Source organism: Neofelis nebulosa, chromosome 5 (genome assembly GCF_028018385.1).
Source record: "Neofelis nebulosa isolate mNeoNeb1 chromosome 5, mNeoNeb1.pri, whole genome shotgun sequence".
Taxonomy (NCBI): Eukaryota; Metazoa; Chordata; class Mammalia; order Carnivora; family Felidae; genus Neofelis; species Neofelis nebulosa.
This window is the reverse complement of record NC_080786.1, coordinates 91,500,728-91,518,678: the sequence shown is the minus strand read 5'-3', so window position 1 is coordinate 91,518,678 and position 17,951 is coordinate 91,500,728. Positions and strand designations below refer to the sequence as shown.

The following is a 17,951-nucleotide window of genomic DNA, read 5'->3' as shown; positions in this document are numbered from 1 at the left end:
CTTTTCTCTGTGAATGTAGAATAAAAACTGCTTTTCTCAAGCCACGATATCAGCCAAGCCCAGACCACAGGGTCACAGCTTTCTCCCTAAAAGACCTGGACAAGGAAATTCTTTTGTAAGAATGGAGCACTCCTCCTGAAAGGAATTCTGGGAGGTACAGAACTCCCTCTTCTCTGTGCATAGCTACACCACTCTGCTTGAAGCAAAGAACAGAGGCAAAGCCATTATGGATAGTTAACTACTCTTTCCTCCTCCCACATTTCCTCTCACCCTCACCTCCAGGCCCCAGAAAAACTCTGAGAAACCTTTAGAGTCCCTTGAGGGCAATTTGAAAACCACTACACTAGCTCTGGGGGAGGAAAGATTGACAAAAGTTGAATTTGAGAAAGGGGCCATTTCCCCTGTATACGGCATTGGAGTAGAGCTGCAAGAGCAGAGATTCTAGTTACATGAGTATTGATGGAACTGGATGGTTTGAGGTCTGTTATGGTCGCCGGCAGCCAGACACCAACTGCCTCAACAGCCCATGTGCATTTCTTCTTATTTTTTTTATGTTTATTTATTTATTTTTGGAGAGAGAGCACATGCAAGCACAAGCAGGGGAGGTACAGAAAGAGAGGGAGACAGAGAACCCCAGGCGGGCTTCATGCTCTTAGCACAGATGTCCCATGCGAGGCTCTAACTCAGAAACTATGAGATCATGATCTGAGCCGAAGCCAAGAGTCCAACGCTTAACCAACTGAGCCACTCAGGCGCTCCCCATGTGCATTTCTAACATAAAAATATCCACTGGGCAGGGGCTGCTGGCCACCCACTCCTCTCTCTCCATTGAGGCTTCCTCATCTTCCTCCTGATGCTTCCTTCCACTGTCACAGCCCCTCCTCCAGGTCTACCCTGCTTAGATTTTATTTTATTTTTTCTGTTTTCAAGTTTTTACTTAAATTCTAGTTAGTTAACATATATGGTAAAATTGGTTTCAGATGTAGAATTTAGTGATGCATCACTAACATATAACACTCAGTGCTCATCACAAGTACCCTTCTTAATGCTCATCACCCATTTAGCCCATCCCCTCGTACCTCCCTCCATCAACCTCAGTTTGTTCTAAATAGTTAAGAGTTTCTTAGGTTTCCTTCCCTCTCTCTTTATCCCCTTCTCCAATATCCATCTATTTTGCTTTTTAAATTCCACATATGAGTGTATCCTGCTTAGATTTTAGTAGCAGGACTGACATGACCTCCCTCAGTCCCAGCAGAGGCCAACCCCTTCTTGAAGGCTGGTTCTGCAATTCTCTGCAGGGTCCTTGTCTAGCCCTAATGATGACAAGGGAAGCCTGAGCTTCAAAGTTCTCTGAACAGTATGAGAAACTTATTCTTATCTTTTATGAAAAGTAACTACTTATTTTATGAAAAATAACTGGGTTTGTCGAACAAGCCTTAATCCTATCAAGTTCATCAGAAAATTGCTTACATGTTATCAAGACAGCTAATTTCTTCTTAGAAAGAGATTATAAATTATATCATATAAAAAGGTTCTGTCCTAGACCATTTTTGAAAAATAATTATATTTCATAGTAGTTAACATCTGGTTACTATGGAAGAGATTTTTGTGCTTCTTAGCAAAGTAACAAGACAGAAGTTTAAATTATTGGTGACATACTAAGATGGAATCAATTCAAATTAAGCAAGATCTTCATGTACCCGGCACTGCTTATGGTTTTTTGCCCCAAAGATCATTGGTATTTTAATGTTCCCCAGCCTTCTCTAGTTTCTCATCTTTACTGAGCTGGTAATGTCCAGTCTAGCATTTTTTTTTTCACAAGACACTTTATGAAATATGATTGAAAATTAAATTTCTATAAGGCCACTGAAATATCAAGGTTCATTATTTGTGATTTCTGCATTACATTAGCAATCCTTTGATTAAGTTATTTTGCTAAGTCTTCATTCTCCCCAGGATTTTCCTGGAAAAGGGGGAGAGGTGGTTTTCTTTTCTCTGTTGTATCTTTATATATTTTTAGTATTGACCAACTTGTTTAAACATGCTCTTCTTCCTGTATATCCAAATTCTATTGGTATAATTATCTTCCTGGTCATCCAAATAAAACCATCATCAGCCACGGACTCCCTTTTTCTTATCCCTGACTTCCTCCTAATACTGTTTTTATAAATTGTCATACCCATTCCTCTCCAATCCACTTGACACATTGGATCAGGATTAACTTTTCATTGTTCCTTTGTGATAACTCCCTAATCAGTCTTTCTATCTTTAGGATCTTGTCCTCCAATCCAGCCTACACATTGCTTCCAATTTTCTTTCTAAAGTACACATAGTTTCTGTATAACTCAAGATTTTTAGTGACCTCTGTTACCTAACAACTAAAGTATAAAATCTTTCACCTGTTTTCCATGACCTGTCCTCAATCAGCCTTACCTCCTACTTTTCCCCTAACCTGAGGATAGCCAGGAGTAGTAACTAGGTTTTTAAAATCATTTTTAAGGCAACATGTTGATGCAGTGGTAGCTGAAACTCTAATGAAAAACATTAGAGGAAGCAGTATAAAAGCAAGACCAAGAGACATATAAACAAGGTGTTTAAAAGGTAGTGCTTTTTTACTTCGGCCTTTTTCAGGTGTAATTTACATACAATAGAGTCCACACATTTTAAATGTGCAATTTGACGAATTTTCCAAATTGTACACCGTTGCATAACCACCACCACAATCCAAATATAGAACAGTTCCATTTCCCGAAAATATTTCCTTGTGCCCCTTTGCAGTAGATCCTTTCTCCCACTCCCAGCCCCTGGCAACCTCTGATCTGTTTTTGTCACTATAATTTTGCCTTTTCTAGGATTTCATATAAATGGAATAATATAGTACATAGTGTTTTGTGTTTGGCTTCTTTTATTTGACTTCTTTTTACTTTGACTTCTTTTTCACCTATGTTACCTATGTTATTGAATGTATTACTATTTTTCTCTTTTTTATTGTTGAGTAGTACTCTATAGATGGATATACAATTCTTTAAATCTGTTTACCAGTTGATTGACATCTGGATTGTTTTCAGTTTGGAGCTGTTAAAATGCAGCTATGAACACTTGTACACAAGTCTTTTTGTGGACATATGTTTCACTTCTCCTGGGTAAGTACCTAGGAGTAGAAATGATGGAGTGTATAATGAATGAATTCATGTATTTACCCAGCCATATGTGGAAACACCATCAACTAGGGAAGTCCAGAACCCCAAACCTGTACCAAATGCTGGAGATAAGCCCCAATTCTCAGTATGCTCATGATTCAAGAGCCCAAAGTCAACAGTAAAATAAGAAGAACTTTGGAGCCTGTGTACTCCCGTAAAGCCCAGTAGAGGCAACCACCCCATTGGGAAGCCCACAATCCAGCCCCCCACAAGGGAAACCTCCAATAAAGATCATTCCTATAGAAATATGAGCTCAAAGACAAGAAATATAAAACATATGAGAAGGTCCAGTTCCATTAAAATAGCCTGAACAATTGATACCCAAAACAACAACATCCAATAGAGCAATCTTAAAGATACTTTACAATGTGCATTTAATTAATTGTGTGTTTAATTAGTTAAATAGTTAACAGAGATAGTAATTGTTGTGTTTTTCTTTTCTGCACTTCCTTGTATGTGACTCTTCCCTATCAGAGGCATCCATACTCCCTTCGAGGAGAGCTAGGACATTATAATGGAAATGTAAACACAAAAGCAATATTTGCTTTGGGGTCGTTTTTGCTATTAAAAGAAGTCATTGAGAATCAAGGGGGATTACCCAAGATTAATAGTCATAGACTCTAGAAAGAGAACAGAAGATAGGCTGCTTACCCTATGCCTGACCACTGGGGAGTTTAGACAAGTATCACCTGAAGTTGGTGAACAGAGAGGAAGAAATGGACTGTGGCTCTAAAAAAAAAAGTTAGAGGCCTGGATATGAGAGGACCTGAGTTAGAAAGGTCACAAGAAGATGTCAAGGATTATCTGTGGCCAGAGCTAAGCCAACGTGTTAAGATGACTCGTGGCCTCTTGAGTGAGAACTGTGTCATTCACATTTCCTCTTCTTCTCAATACATGAGTGAGGGCATTCCATGGACATTCATCTGCATAGCACCCCTTACATTATCCAGTAAGACACCAACCTATCTCCAAAAATTTGTCAAGCACCTGCCAAACCTTATAAAGAATTAAGCACCTTTGTAATACAGAATTTATATAACATATTATATATTAATGAATTATAATATTAAAGTATTAATGTATAATATAATAATATAAAACAGTCTCAAAAATATATTGTTAGGGATAAAGCAAAGCACATAATAGATTATGTGATAGGATACCATTTGTATCATTTATACAAGGAAAGTACATACACGTGTATATGTATGTATGTAGCTAATTATATATATATATATATATATATATATATATGTACATATAAAGAATATCTCTGAAAGATACAGAAGCTGGTAACAATAGTCTCTAAAGAGTAGAAAAGTGGCTGAGGAAGAGTGGGTGAAGAATTCCTTATACTGTAAATTATTTTGTTCCTTTTGAACATTTTTATCATATGTATGTGTTACATATTCCAAAATTGAATAAAATAATACAGCTAAAAATTCACACAAAACAGCAATTTTGTTTCTAGATAATTTGCCTGCAGAAGCCCTCACCCATGTACAAAAGGGGAAAAAAATGCAATTTTGTTTTTAAGGGTAAAAAACTAGAAAAGCCAAAGTCTTCATAAGTAGGGGAATAAATATGTAAAATGTGGACTAGCACATAGCAGTCAGATAGAGACAATAGATGATATACAGATAGTTAGATAAATCTATCACAAGAAGCAGTTAAAGGAAATAAACTACATTGGTCTATCTGTGTATCAATATGGAACAACTCAAAAACATGTTGAGCAAGAAAAAAGAATAACACAGAATATATGTTTAGCCTACAATTTAAATGAATTTTTAAAAACACACTAAGTATGGGGCGCCTGGGTGGCTCGGTCGGTTAAGTGGCCGACTTCGGCTCAGGTCATGATCTCGAGGTCCGTGAGTTCGAGCCCCGCATCGGGCTCTGAGCTGACAGCTCAGAGCCTGGAGCCTGTTTCAGATTCTGTGTCTCCCTCTCTCTGACCCTCCCCCGTTCATGCTCTGTCTCTCTCTGTGTCAAAAATAAATAAACGTTTAAAAAAATTAATTAATTAATTAAAAATAAATAAATAAATAAAAAATAAAAAATAAAAACACACTAAGTAAATGTGTAAAACTCACAATGTATGTAGTTTACCTCTGTGGGGGGTAAGGTTGGGAGATGGGAGTGGGAGGTCGGTAATATTTTATCTTAAAAACAACTACAAAACAAAACAAAAAAAAAAGAAAAGGAACAAAGGGACGATAGGTAAGATAAAATGTTAAAAGTTTTAAATCTGGATAATAGGAGTATAGGTGTTTGTTGTTTTATTCTTTGTGTTTTACTGCAGTTCTAGAAATGGTAAAAAAAAAAAAAAAAAGGTAAAATACAAATATCCAGCAAGTTTCTCCAGATTGTCCTTCTACTTTATAAAGTCAAGTAAATTCTAAACAATTAGCCTTGACATTATTAGTAAATACACCCTTAAAACACAAAATTTTGTATTAAAGCCTTTAAAACATTAGGAAACCCTGGTCATGGCTTCAGATTTCATTTCTCAGATGCAATAGAAGAGAACCCTTGTCAAAGAGAATGCAAGGAAGTCTGACTCCTGTGACAAGGTAACTTGTTGGGCACACCCATTTGTCCATCCCCAGCCCTCATTCTTCCAAATTCCTATTAGCATATTCTGTTGAGGAAGCAGCATGGCTTGCTTCAAGACATACTCATTTTCCCTGTGCCTATTTGCTCTTTGTGAAAAAGAATACTTTCTGGAGGCGGGGCTTGTTGACTCTTTAAAAACCAGAGTCTCCACGCTTACCTGATCACTTCAGTTCCGGCATCCTGCCTAGCAAAGAAGCAGTTAGTCAAAATGATACCTGGAGGCTTAAGTGAAGCCAAACCTGCCACTCCAGAAATCCAAGAGATTGCTAACGAGGTGAGTTGATGTATGTCATGAAAAGGATTGATTCAAAATCTTGGTTCCTAGGTCAGGTGTGTTAAGTGTGTGGGTGAACATAAAAACTAGAACACTGGGAAATGTGTTGTGCTTTGTTCAGCCTTCCCTACAACTAAAAACCTTTTCAGATGAAACCTCTAAGAATCCCAAATGTGAGAGCGATCTCAGGCAAGTAACATCACTTCTCTGAGCCTCAGTTTCCCCATTTATAAAAGAAGAATTTGTATTAGGTCATCTTTATAGGCTTACAGTGTATGATTCTAGGATTACTAATTCAGTTTCTGATCTTACCAAATGGAGGCAACATGTAATTAAAGTCTGAGGTTGCTAACAATTTGACAAACTAGACTTTACCCTCTCTACAGGGAATTTTTTTAATGGGTTAAATGAAGAACAATATTGCAAAGATACCACTTACAAACTTCCTGCCAGTTTGAATAAATAGAAAATATTTTAGTCTTTTAGTATTTAGAAGATGATTAAACTAGTATGGAAGAGGAGTGGCATAGTCTATGGTGATTCCAAAATTGATAAGGGTGAAAACAGAACTCAATGTTTTCAGCAAGTTGATACATTTTTCTAAGTGTTCTTTGATTAGATATCACCTAAATAATAAAATTTTATTATATTGCATATTTTATGAAAAGAAAAAATATGTAAATTGCCATTTTAGGCCTGTAAATTGTTGCCCTATTTTCTTATCTCATTCCTTGTTTTCCTCTCTGAAACTTCTTTCAATGACACTGGCAAACAATATTAGCTTCTTGTGTGAATGAGAGAGATAGGATCCTCTATGTTAGGGCTCTGGAATGCTTTCTAGAGATTAGATGCCTGGAATTCTACCACTAGTTCTTTGGGACTAAATGTTTCCCTTTTAAGAGTTCTTTTAAAAAATACTTTGGAGCTTATTTTTCTTGTAAAGCAGAATATTAAGTCATTAATACCTTTTTTTGAGTCCTTATATCAGCTCAGTGTCCTCAAACTTCAGTGTGCACATGAGTTACCTGGGAGTCTTGTTAAAATGCAGATTCTCACTCAGTAGATCTGGCTGGGATGGGCCCGAGAGCCTGAATTTCTAACCAGCTTCCAGGTGATGGCCCTGCTGCTGTCCATGACCTCACCAGCCTACAGGACTAGAGATGCATGATATCCAAGAGACCTGTGGGAGATGGGCTTTCTAAAAGCAAGGCACTGAAAAAAAAATCTCAATTCCATTTGTGAGATGAAGATCACACCTTTTGCTCTGCTGGCAGAGCTGTGAGGGCAAAATAAGATGATGTGCATAATAATGACTTGGAAACAAGAAAGAAACATGCATAGGTGAGGCATCACAGTTATTTGCTTCAAATCTTCACCTGAAATCACCCCTGACCTCGGAAAATCCCCCTGAGACTCTCCAGGGACCAGAGCTGTAAGAAAGTTGGGGAATAACAGATTTCATAGAGAGAATGCAGAAAATTTTAATCATTTTTTAAAAGCCTATCTTAGCAAGAATAAATTTTTTAACAAGAAGCTATAAAGTTATAAGAAGGCCTTGCGTTGTTAAAAACATTCATCTGTGAGCCACATCTTAAATGATGAAATTAACTTGCAAGTGTGTTTCCTGCTGCTTACCTCAGGCTTACTCTGACAAGGCTTATCCCATCAAGGAGGTAGAATGAGAGATAGATATTAACAGTAGCTATGCCACCCCAGAAAGGTGCTGCAGTTTTAAAAGCCTTGTCATCCATTTGGCCAACCTCTCATTTGATCTTCATAACCCCTAGGGCAGGGAAGGAAATCATCATGTCCATTTTTCAGGTGAGATTTCAGACTGAGATTCAAAGAGGTTAATAACTGCCTGGTTAAGAAGCTGGCCTGTCTTAAGATTTTGACCACCTGCCTTTTCCACTGTAAAGTGGCAGGAACATGGAGAAGTATCTGGGTTGAGGGAAATACAAGGTATGGTAAATTGCCTTATCTGTGCAAGCAGCCAGCCTCAGATTTAAATCAATTTGAGAAATAAATATGAATGAATCATTTTTTTTAATTTTCATTTTTTATTTTTGAGAGAGAGAGAAACAGAGTATGAGTAGGGGAGGGGCAGAAAGAGAGGGAGACAGAATCCGAAGCAAGCTCCGGGCACTGAGCTGTCAGCACAGAGCCCAATGCAGGGCTTGAACTCATAAACCCTGAGATCATGACCTCAGCCGAAGTCGGACAATCAACTGACTGAGCCACCCAGGCGCCCCAGAATGAACCATTTCTTGAATATCAATTAGGTGTCCAGGACTGTGATACATAAGCGTGCTTTGTGCTGATAGCTCAGAGCCTGGATCCTACTTCAGATTCTGTGTCTCCTTCTCTGTCTGCCCCTCCTCTGCTCACACTCTGTCTCTCTCTCAAAAATAAATAAATAATTTAAAAAACTAAGAAAAAAAAAGAAGATACATAAGGACTTTAAGACATGGCCCCTGCCCTCAAGGGGTTTACACTCCATTTAGGGAAGTCAAGATAACTTGGATGTAATATAAAATATTTTTTAAATCATAGGTTTGGAAGAGGAAACACATTAGAGTTTGCCCATCAAAGCTCTTTCTTTTTTTTTTAAGTTTTTTAATTTATTTTGAGAGAGAGGAGAAAGAGCACAAGTGGGGGAGGGGCAGAGAGAGGTGGGGATCTGAAGTGGGCTCTGTGCTGACAGCAGAGAGCTTGATGTGGGGCTCGAACTCACAAACTGTGAGATCATGACCTGAGCCAAAATTGGAAGCTTAACCGACTGAGCCAACCAGGTGCCCCAAAGTCCCTAACTTTCAAGTGAAGAATTACTGTATAGTAGTTCAGCTTATCAGGTATTAAGCTCTCAGTTATCATTTAGCTAGCTCCCCTCTCACAGGAGAACCTTAGGGGGCAATTCCCAATTAAGTATTAGAAGGTGGAGGAATGGTCATTTAGGAAGCACTTCCCATCAATTATGTAACTTATCTCCCTACAAACAACCCCAAAAGGCAGTTATTACCAAAACCACTTTTAGATGAGGAAATATAATCAACACCTTCTCCAAGATTATAGAATTAGTTAGGTGCCCAGTCAGAGCCAGGCAAATGGGTAGGTGTTGGTAGTCATACACTTAGGAGGATCTTAGGGGGTCTCAAGGAAGAGCACTAGTACCTGTCATTTAGCTTGTAATTTTATATCTTTGATGTTTTTTATGTATTCTTATTTTTTTAAATCACCTATTACAATGCAGGAGCTTCTTAGAGCTGAAGTTTCTTCTTAGAGGAGCTTCTTAGAGGAGCTGACATTTATCAGCTTTCACTGTCCTTATCAAAGTGCTTTTTAGTGGAATGCCAACTGAAGGAAGAACTCCATTTGGGAGGCAAAGGAAGGATGGAGAAAGCTATCTCATAGAGAGGAGAAAGCATCAAAGAAAAATGAGAACTGCAGGTTTAAGGAATTTGACATCAAAATGAAAGAGGGATGTTGGACAAAGTCAGAAAGAGAAGAAAATCAAACAAAGAGCTTGGGGTCGAGGAGACTTGAACATTTCCAAAGGCAGATGAAAAGAGTGTCCCCATTCTGAAGATAGCAGAGACTGAATGGTAATTGTGTATCATGTATTACTAAAGGATAATAATGATTCTTGGGTCCAGAGTACACGTAGAAGAAATCCCTTTTCCCAGAGTTCTTTGTGTTAGTTGAGGATCTCTGCTATCCCTCTCTTCTACCCTCTTTCCTTTCTGGAAAGACAAGTTGTCATGAAGAAAAACAACCTCACTTTCTTTATTTGGAAAACATTATATACACAGTACCATGTGAAATGTTATAGGGACAGAAGGGACACAAAAATGGTTTCTGCCTTTAGAGAGATTTACAAAATAGATTGGAGATAAGAGATACACTCAAGGAAATAACAAGCTATACTTGACCCCATCTATGAAAAACTGTAATATGTGTAATTAAGGACCGAGTGGCCCTACCAGCAAAAGCCTCTAGATCATTACTGCTGATCCATATCTTACATCATATGTTAAAAAACCAATGGATGAGAATTCTGAGTAATTTTACATGCAGGAAATAAATGTTATTTCAACAGTTATTTTTAGAAATAAGAGCTATTATTATGCATGCACAGGTAGATACAACACACACACACACACACACACACACACACACACACACACACCTCAGTCAAACTTAATTAGTGAATGCCATTCCTGGCAAGCACAGACCATACAAACACCCCCTCCACATACCATCATGGACATCACACCCTGGAGCTTAGTATGTCACAGTTGTCACTCACCCACACATTTGTATTCTCTCTGACAGCAGCTTCCTCATCAATCCCACTGCCCCACACCCAGAGAGCCTGCCATTCAGCCACACTACAATCATTCAGGCATTCACCCTCCCATCTTCATCATAACATGCCTAAACCAACTTGAGCATTCGTCCAGCCTGGACCCATGGTGAGTGGCTTCATACACTCTTCCACCCCTGATTTCTGTTGACCCCATGAAATTCTGGCATTCCAGTCCTCAATTAGAGATCACTCCCATTGCCACCACTTCCTCTTCAGCTTGTGCTCCAGATCCAGAGAACTTTGCCAAGGAAGTTGCAGAACCACAGAAACTCACTCACTATAAATTTATGAATTCATGCCAGCAAACAACAGCAACAGGACCCTAGGGCTTCCAGAACATGCTTTCAGTCACAGCCTGTTGGCCCTTTTCTAGAAACTCCAGAAAGGTGGACCTGGACCTTCTCTCTCCTTGGTTTCTCAATCCCTCCATCCCCATGGCCCCTCCAGTAGGTATCTCAGTTTCTTCTCTTAAAAGATTGCAGTCATCTGGTGCAAGAACACTCTGATTCCTTTTCTCTTGCTGGATCTCATTCCTCCCTCCAGCCTAAGACTCTGCCCTCTGTTCTTCAGTCCACCTTTCTTCTCTCATGTCAGATGCCATCATTTCTTGTGTACCAGTTGCCTTGCCCCATACTTGTCCCTTCCCTCAAAACATGGTCAGATGACAAATGTCTAAGTCACTTCTCATCAGCCCTACCTATACTTTCATGCTACTGCCCAAACTCTCCTTCCTTACTCTGTAAAACATCCCAAAATATACCTTACCCATGTTGCCTCTATCACATTTCTATCCATTCTTCCCTAAATTATGCATAGCCCAATGTTTCTGCAGAATGATTACAGATAGGGAAAAGCCATAAGTGTTAGGTGCAGCATGGGATCCTCAGATCCCAGAGAACTAACCATTCACCAAGATTCATGCTCTGCAGCAATTAAAAAAAAGAAAAGAAAGGAAAAGAAAAGAAAAGAAAAGAAAAGAAAAGAAAAGAAAAGAAAAGAAAAGAAAAAAAAAATTTGAACATCTCTAGGGTAATTGTATTTTGCCAGCTGCTCCTTCCTGATAGGATCCTTCCACTGGCTGGGGCTCAAATGACAAACCCACACTGTTTCTTCTTCCAGCATCTCAGCCACCACCATGCATGGTAGGCTGAGGAAAGTGAATGTCAACTGTGTTCAGCTCGAGGTCTGTCTATGTACTACCAGGTCCCAGACCACCACTCCCAGCTGGCTTTACCCTCTCAGCACCCACCCTTGGGGAGTCTTTCAGCACCAAGTTGCCTTCTGAAAATTAAAGTTTCACTGACCAGTTCCTTCCTATTCTTCCCCCTTTCCTGCTCCTCAGCTTAAGCCTCATTACCCCAGGTTCATAGCATCCAACGTTAGAATAATACCAGTCTGTTCTACTGGGAAGAGAGAGCAAGGCTACAGGTTATAAGTAGAGTGAACCTGAAATCATGGCACACAGTCTGATAGGTGCCAATGAACTTACTGAAACAAACGGGACATTTGAAGTCAGCTCTCTTATGGAAGATTCTGGACTTGTGGACTATATAGATACAGTGGAAAGGTTGCAGATTTTGATCAATTTTAAGACGGAAATAAAGTTTTCTGATATGCAGTAAAAAAAAAAACACGACCAAAAGACTGGAAACCAGAAGGAATACAGATCACTGCCACTGATAAATTAGATACTTAAGCTATCAAGCAAGGGATTTAAAACCTTAAATAACTGTAATTAACAATTTTTCAGCCTTAAGCAGTCATGTTCTCCTCACAGCCTTAGGTCCCTCATTTGTAAAATGAGGTTTAAATAGATAATGTTGGGTTTAGTGTAGAGATTAACCCTTTCCAACTTAGCTCCTAACTTGACTGGTACCCCATATTGGCTCAGAAGGGTTAGACAGAGGAAGCAACAGGACAGTAACTCCTCTCCTTACTTGACTTCTCTTGGCACTCCTGTCTACTTTTTTCCCGTTCTCCTGCACCCTACCTCTTCCCATTTCTGTTTGTTTGGTTTCTTTTTTCCTCATGATTTGTCTTCTTCCTTTGTCAAATTTGGAGCTTTATTTTCCATCTCAAGAAAGCAATATCACATTCTTCCCATCTATTCTGAAGGTCACAGGAGAAATGGGTGGTGGTCTATGAAGTGTTGTAGCCTCCAAAGTAGTCTGAGAACTCAAAGAGTTTGGAAATGTCTACATCTTTGAAAACAGTTCTGGTACCCAAACTGAGGTGCTGATAGAAAAGGATTCAGGACATCTGCCCACTGATGGGAAGGACTTGATATGGCCTTGGGAGAACCCTAGATGCATGGGAGACCTGTCTAAAACACATGAAATGCTTTTGTGATGGGCAGGGAGGCAACTTCCCAATAAACAAGGTATAATTGAACATACACGTCTATTTCCTTTTCCTTCTAAATGATAGGAAAATATTGCAGGGTAAAGGGTATAAAGCCAACAAATAGAAAGACAACAGGAGATAGGCAAATACCACCTCAGAGATACTGACAAAACTTTGGAAGATGGAAAACAGATGAACAAGGGAAAATTACTGGACCATCTAGACAAAGCCTAAACCACAGACGGGAATGATGAGCCAGAAGTAAGTGGATTCATGGTGCAGAATTCCAAAGTGGCTCAAGCACTAGCAATGCCAGAAACTTATGATGACAAGAGTGAGGCATGGGGCTCCCACCAGGAAAACTGATGACAGATCTGTATGAGGAGATTGCCCCCAGATCTTTCCCTTTCACTCCCTTCCAAGCTGAAAGATGATAACCTATTACCCATCCTCCACCCTCACAGAATTCTGAAGATCTACTCTTAGCAGAAATTGAGTCAGAGAGAACACAGTGGACACTAGCATTATCAGGCTCAGCTGAGGGCAGGAATGAAGGACCAATACTGAAAACTGGTAGATTAAGTGAAAGTTCACATATTGAATTTGAGACTTTCATTCCCTTGTCATGTTTGGTTTGGGAATGCTGCCATCAAAGCTTATAATTCCCCTGTGGTAGACAGAATGGTGGCCAACATCCTAATCCCTGAATCCTGTAAATGTGTTATCTTACGTGGCAAAGTGAATTACAGCTGTGATTAAATTAAGGATCTTGACACTATTTTTGTAACTTTGAGTCTGAAATGATTTCAAAATAAAAAATTTTTAAATAAAGTAGTAATTATAGCTCTCCCATCTTTATCAATCAAAGATACATATATTAGAGTTTTACTAGTGAAAACGTTACCATATATTGCCACAAGTTGATGTAACGCAACAAAATTTGACATTTTAGTTAGCCCATGTAATCTTATTATCCTTGAAATACTGGAAATAGCTGTCATTATCATGTTTAAGGACCTTCAGAAACACGAGGTTCCCAGGCTTGTAAATCACATAAATGGAGTCCAATATAGCTTTGATAATGTGTTTCCTCTTTTCTCTTCTTAAGGTTAAACCTCAGCTTGAAGAAAAAACAAATGAGACTTACCAAAAATTTGAAGCTATAGAGTACAAAACTCAAGTGGTTGCCGGAATAAATTACTACATTAAGGTTAGAGTTCAACATCCACCTTGGCACTAAAAGATACTGTATTTCTCATTTTGTATGATGTTCCCTGTCACCTCCACCATATATTTTGTCCCTCTGGTTGTGCTAAATTAAGATGTCTATCCCACATGAAACTTCCCAAGTGGTAGACTCTCAAATTGGTAGATAATGGGATATTCAAACCATGTTTCCTGTGGATTTAGAAAGCTTTCTTACATTGATTTCTTCTAAATGACAATTATATTTTATAAATTACAATTTTCAGAAATTGTATAGAAAGAGATTTCATTAACAGTTCCAAGCATGTGGCCACGGCTGCTTCCTATGGGAAGCGGGAGGATAGTATCTCAGTTGCCTGAAGGCATGGAGCTGAACCACATGCTATCTTGAAGCTTATTCTACCTCAAAGCTTTGTGATTCTATATATCTAATTAAATGGATTTTCGGAAGGACTTAAAGTAATTTAAGGTGGAAAAATAACTTAAACCACTTTTGTCCTTTACATAAGCGTTTTGATTAATACAATTTGAATAATTTTGATAATTCAAATAAGTGGAGTCAATTTGTGACACTGCAGGTACAATTAAAAACAGTGGAACATTTAAAGTAATTTTAAGGGGCGCCTGGGTGGCGCAGTCGGTTAAGCGTCCGACTTCAGCCAGGTCACGATCTCGCGGTCCGTGAGTTCGAGCCCCGCGTCAGGCTCTGGGCTGATGGCTCGGAGCCTGGAGCCTGTTTCCGATTCTGTGTCTCCCTCTCTCTCTGCCCCTCCCCCGTTCATGCTCTGTCTCTCTCTGTCCCAAAAATAAATAAAAAACGTTGAAAAAAAAAATTTTAAATAATTTTAAGATTAATTTTATAGCTACATCAATAAATTAAATGATGCACTATCTAGTTGTAATTGAAGAAAATTGTTATGAACTTGAGAGGGAACCGTTTCAAGTCAACCATAGATATTTGGGAACAATTTCCACCCTTTGGTATTGAGATGACAATTCTGATTTAATAAATAATAACAACAGACATTCAAATGCATTTACTTAATCTTGACAGAACCATTTTACCAACACACACTCTGGCTTATTCCTCATTAACAATAACTACTTAAGATATAACATTTTTGAAAAATGTTTTGAGCCAAAAAATAAATTAACCAGTCCTAACCAGCTGAGCATAGGAAAATTGCAACACTGAGTTATATAAATGGATCATCCCAGTCCTACCATATTTGAACTCCTAGTATATGCCAGGTCCTGAGGTGGTACACATGAATGAGATCCTACTTTATCCTCAGAAAGCACTGGCATTGTTTCCTCCTTTCTCAATCTGCTTTCTTCACAGCTGAAAAAGAATGTTCTCCAGTAAAAAATGATTTTGTTCAAAGACAAGAAGCATGCCATCAAAATTGAGATCATTGTTTTAATAATTTATGATTAGTCCAAGTTCATAAACTTCATATATTAACCAGCTCATGTATGTCCTTAAAAGCTTATCAGAAAACTTGAAATTTTCTTCCGTTAAGACCACCTGCCTCGTCAGATTTCTCCTACTGGATTACAGTTCCCTCATTACTTCCTGGCCACTGTATCTAGTTGTTGATCTCTGCTTTGAACCACTCTCTAAATTTAAGGTCTTGCTGGTGATGTGACCTCTGTTCTTTCTCAAGTACCTATCAAGAGGCAGGTGGTGGAATGGAAGGGCTGCAGGCTTTGGTGTCAGACAGTTCTGGCACCCTTGAACCCTTGTTTGACTTGTTCACTAGTCAGTGCCTGTGTAATTGAAGCTCCTCATCTTCTCTAAGCCTCAATGCCCTTGTCTGCACAATGCAAATAATAACCTACTTTGCCAGGTGTTGTGTGGAATAAATGAACTGAAATTTACTACGCACTTATAATTTGCTCTGTTCTAAGAGCTGGACATGTATTATCTCTTTTAATCCTCTCAACAAATTTATGAGGTAAGTATGATCATTTCCCCTATGTTACTGGCAAAAAAATGGAGCCCCAGAAAGATGGGGTAACTAATAAGGTCATATAATTGTAAGAGCAGAGCTAGGATTTGAATCCAGATGGTCTGATGCTTAACTACTGGCTGTGCTGCATCTAACAATGTATGCAAAGGCTGATGCCCTGTTCCAAGTACAGAATAAATGCTTTTAAAGGGTTACACTGTAGAGTGAAAAGAACGTCGACATTAGAGTCTGGATTTCGATTTTGACTCTGTCACTCATTAGCTGAGAAATTTATGGAAAATTACTTTATCTCTCCTAATCTGCTTCTGCATCTGTAAAACTGTCATTGTTCCACCTTCCTTCAGACCTCATAGTAAGAAGTATATAAAATACTCATCATAGCCTCTGAATCACAGTAAACATTTGATAAATGGTATTTGTTAATTAGGAAGGAACATCAGAATGTAAAAAATATTATTATAAGATAAACTTTCATTTTTTCAACCAAGAACAAAGGTAGACATTCTTACCATGATTTTCTAGGTCCCAGATTCCTGCCCAAACTTCCATTTCAATTTCAATACCAATGACTTCCCAGCAAGATCCCTTTATTTTAGGAGGGACACTACACTGTCCACCCCCTGGGCCCTGCTTAGTCCTACTAGTGGGTACTTACAAAGCAGGTTCTACTATAGATATGGGAACCACACATCCCAAAATTTCTAGGACAATTCTGATTTTCTCCTCCCTTCTCAAACCATGCAGCAAATAAAGTGTCCCAATTTGGAAGTCAGAAAACAGAATCAACAAAATGACTGTCACATGTTTTCTTGTTCTGTGCATCTTTGAAAATGAAATGCAACTCTGAACTTTCAGACTGCAGGAAATTTTATAAAATAAAATAAATAAATAAAATAAAATAAAATAAAATAAAATAAAATAAAATAAAATAAAATAAGGACCTATGCCTCTAGCCATACCCTTTCTCATAAAATAAGAGGGTAGATTTATGAAAATCAAGGGTCTAAGAATGCTGGTCTAGAAATGCTGTTCCCAAAAAGCTTATTTCAGTAAAGTCTTTATAGTCTGTAGATCTTTCACTTGACAGAGATCCATTTGAATGAATCTCTTTTTCATTGTTTTTTCTTTTTTTATCTTTTAGGTGAAAGTAGGTGATAATAGATATATTCACATTAAAGTATTCAAAGGTCTTCCAGTACAAGATTCATCTTTGACACTTACTGGTTACCAGACTGGCAAAAGCGAGGACGATGAGCTGACAGGCTTTTAGCAGAGCATGTTCCAAAAGTGGTCTGGTATTTTCCACTGGCTACTGATTAACGATCCTTGCTAATATATGTAACTATCAATAAAGAAGCATTCCTTTTCAAATAAATTGATTTCTTCAACTATTTCTCTTCTACTGTGTTAATATTAATTATATTTTCTTTCTCAAAGTCAAATGATAAGACCACCACCACTGCCACCACCTTCCCACCATAGACAGGCTAGATCATGGGTGATCAGTTCCCTATGGTTGCTAAGAATCCAATATTCCATCCCTAGCCTCACATTTTAAAATTAAATCACGTATTTTACAAAATATATTTATATTTTGGGGCACTAGAGTGGCTCAGTTGGTTAAGCGCCAACTTTGGCCCAGGTGATGATCTCACCGTTCCTGTATTCAAGCCCTCCATTGGGCTCTGCATTGACAGGGTGGACCCTGCTTGGGATTGTCTCTCTCCTTCTCTCTCTGTCCCTCCCCAACTCGTGCATGCTCTCTCTCTCAAAATATATAAAAATAAAGTTAAAAAATATATATGTTTATTTATATTTTGAAATAACCTTAAATTTACAGATAAGTTGCAAAAAAACTTTTTTCCCCGGACACTTGAGAGTAAGTTACCTACAGCGATGCCCCATCACCAACAAAAACTTTAGTGTGCATTTCCTACAAAGAAGCATTTTCTCCTGAACAATTGAAATAC

General features: G+C 38.4%; 1 protein-coding gene across 1 annotated transcript; it reads left to right on the top strand.

The window, feature by feature from the left end:
- The first annotated feature begins 5,964 nt into the window (after positions 1 to 5,964).
- CSTA (cystatin A) lies at positions 5,965 to 17,372 on the top strand. The gene is made up of 3 exons (XM_058731196.1): positions 5,965 to 6,093; positions 13,911 to 14,012; positions 17,123 to 17,372. The coding sequence occupies exons 1-3, from the start codon at positions 6,028 to 6,030 to the stop codon at positions 17,249 to 17,251; spliced, it is 297 nt and encodes a 98-aa protein (XP_058587179.1). The 5' UTR covers positions 5,965 to 6,027; the 3' UTR covers positions 17,252 to 17,372.
- The last annotated feature ends 579 nt before the right edge of the window (positions 17,373 to 17,951 follow it).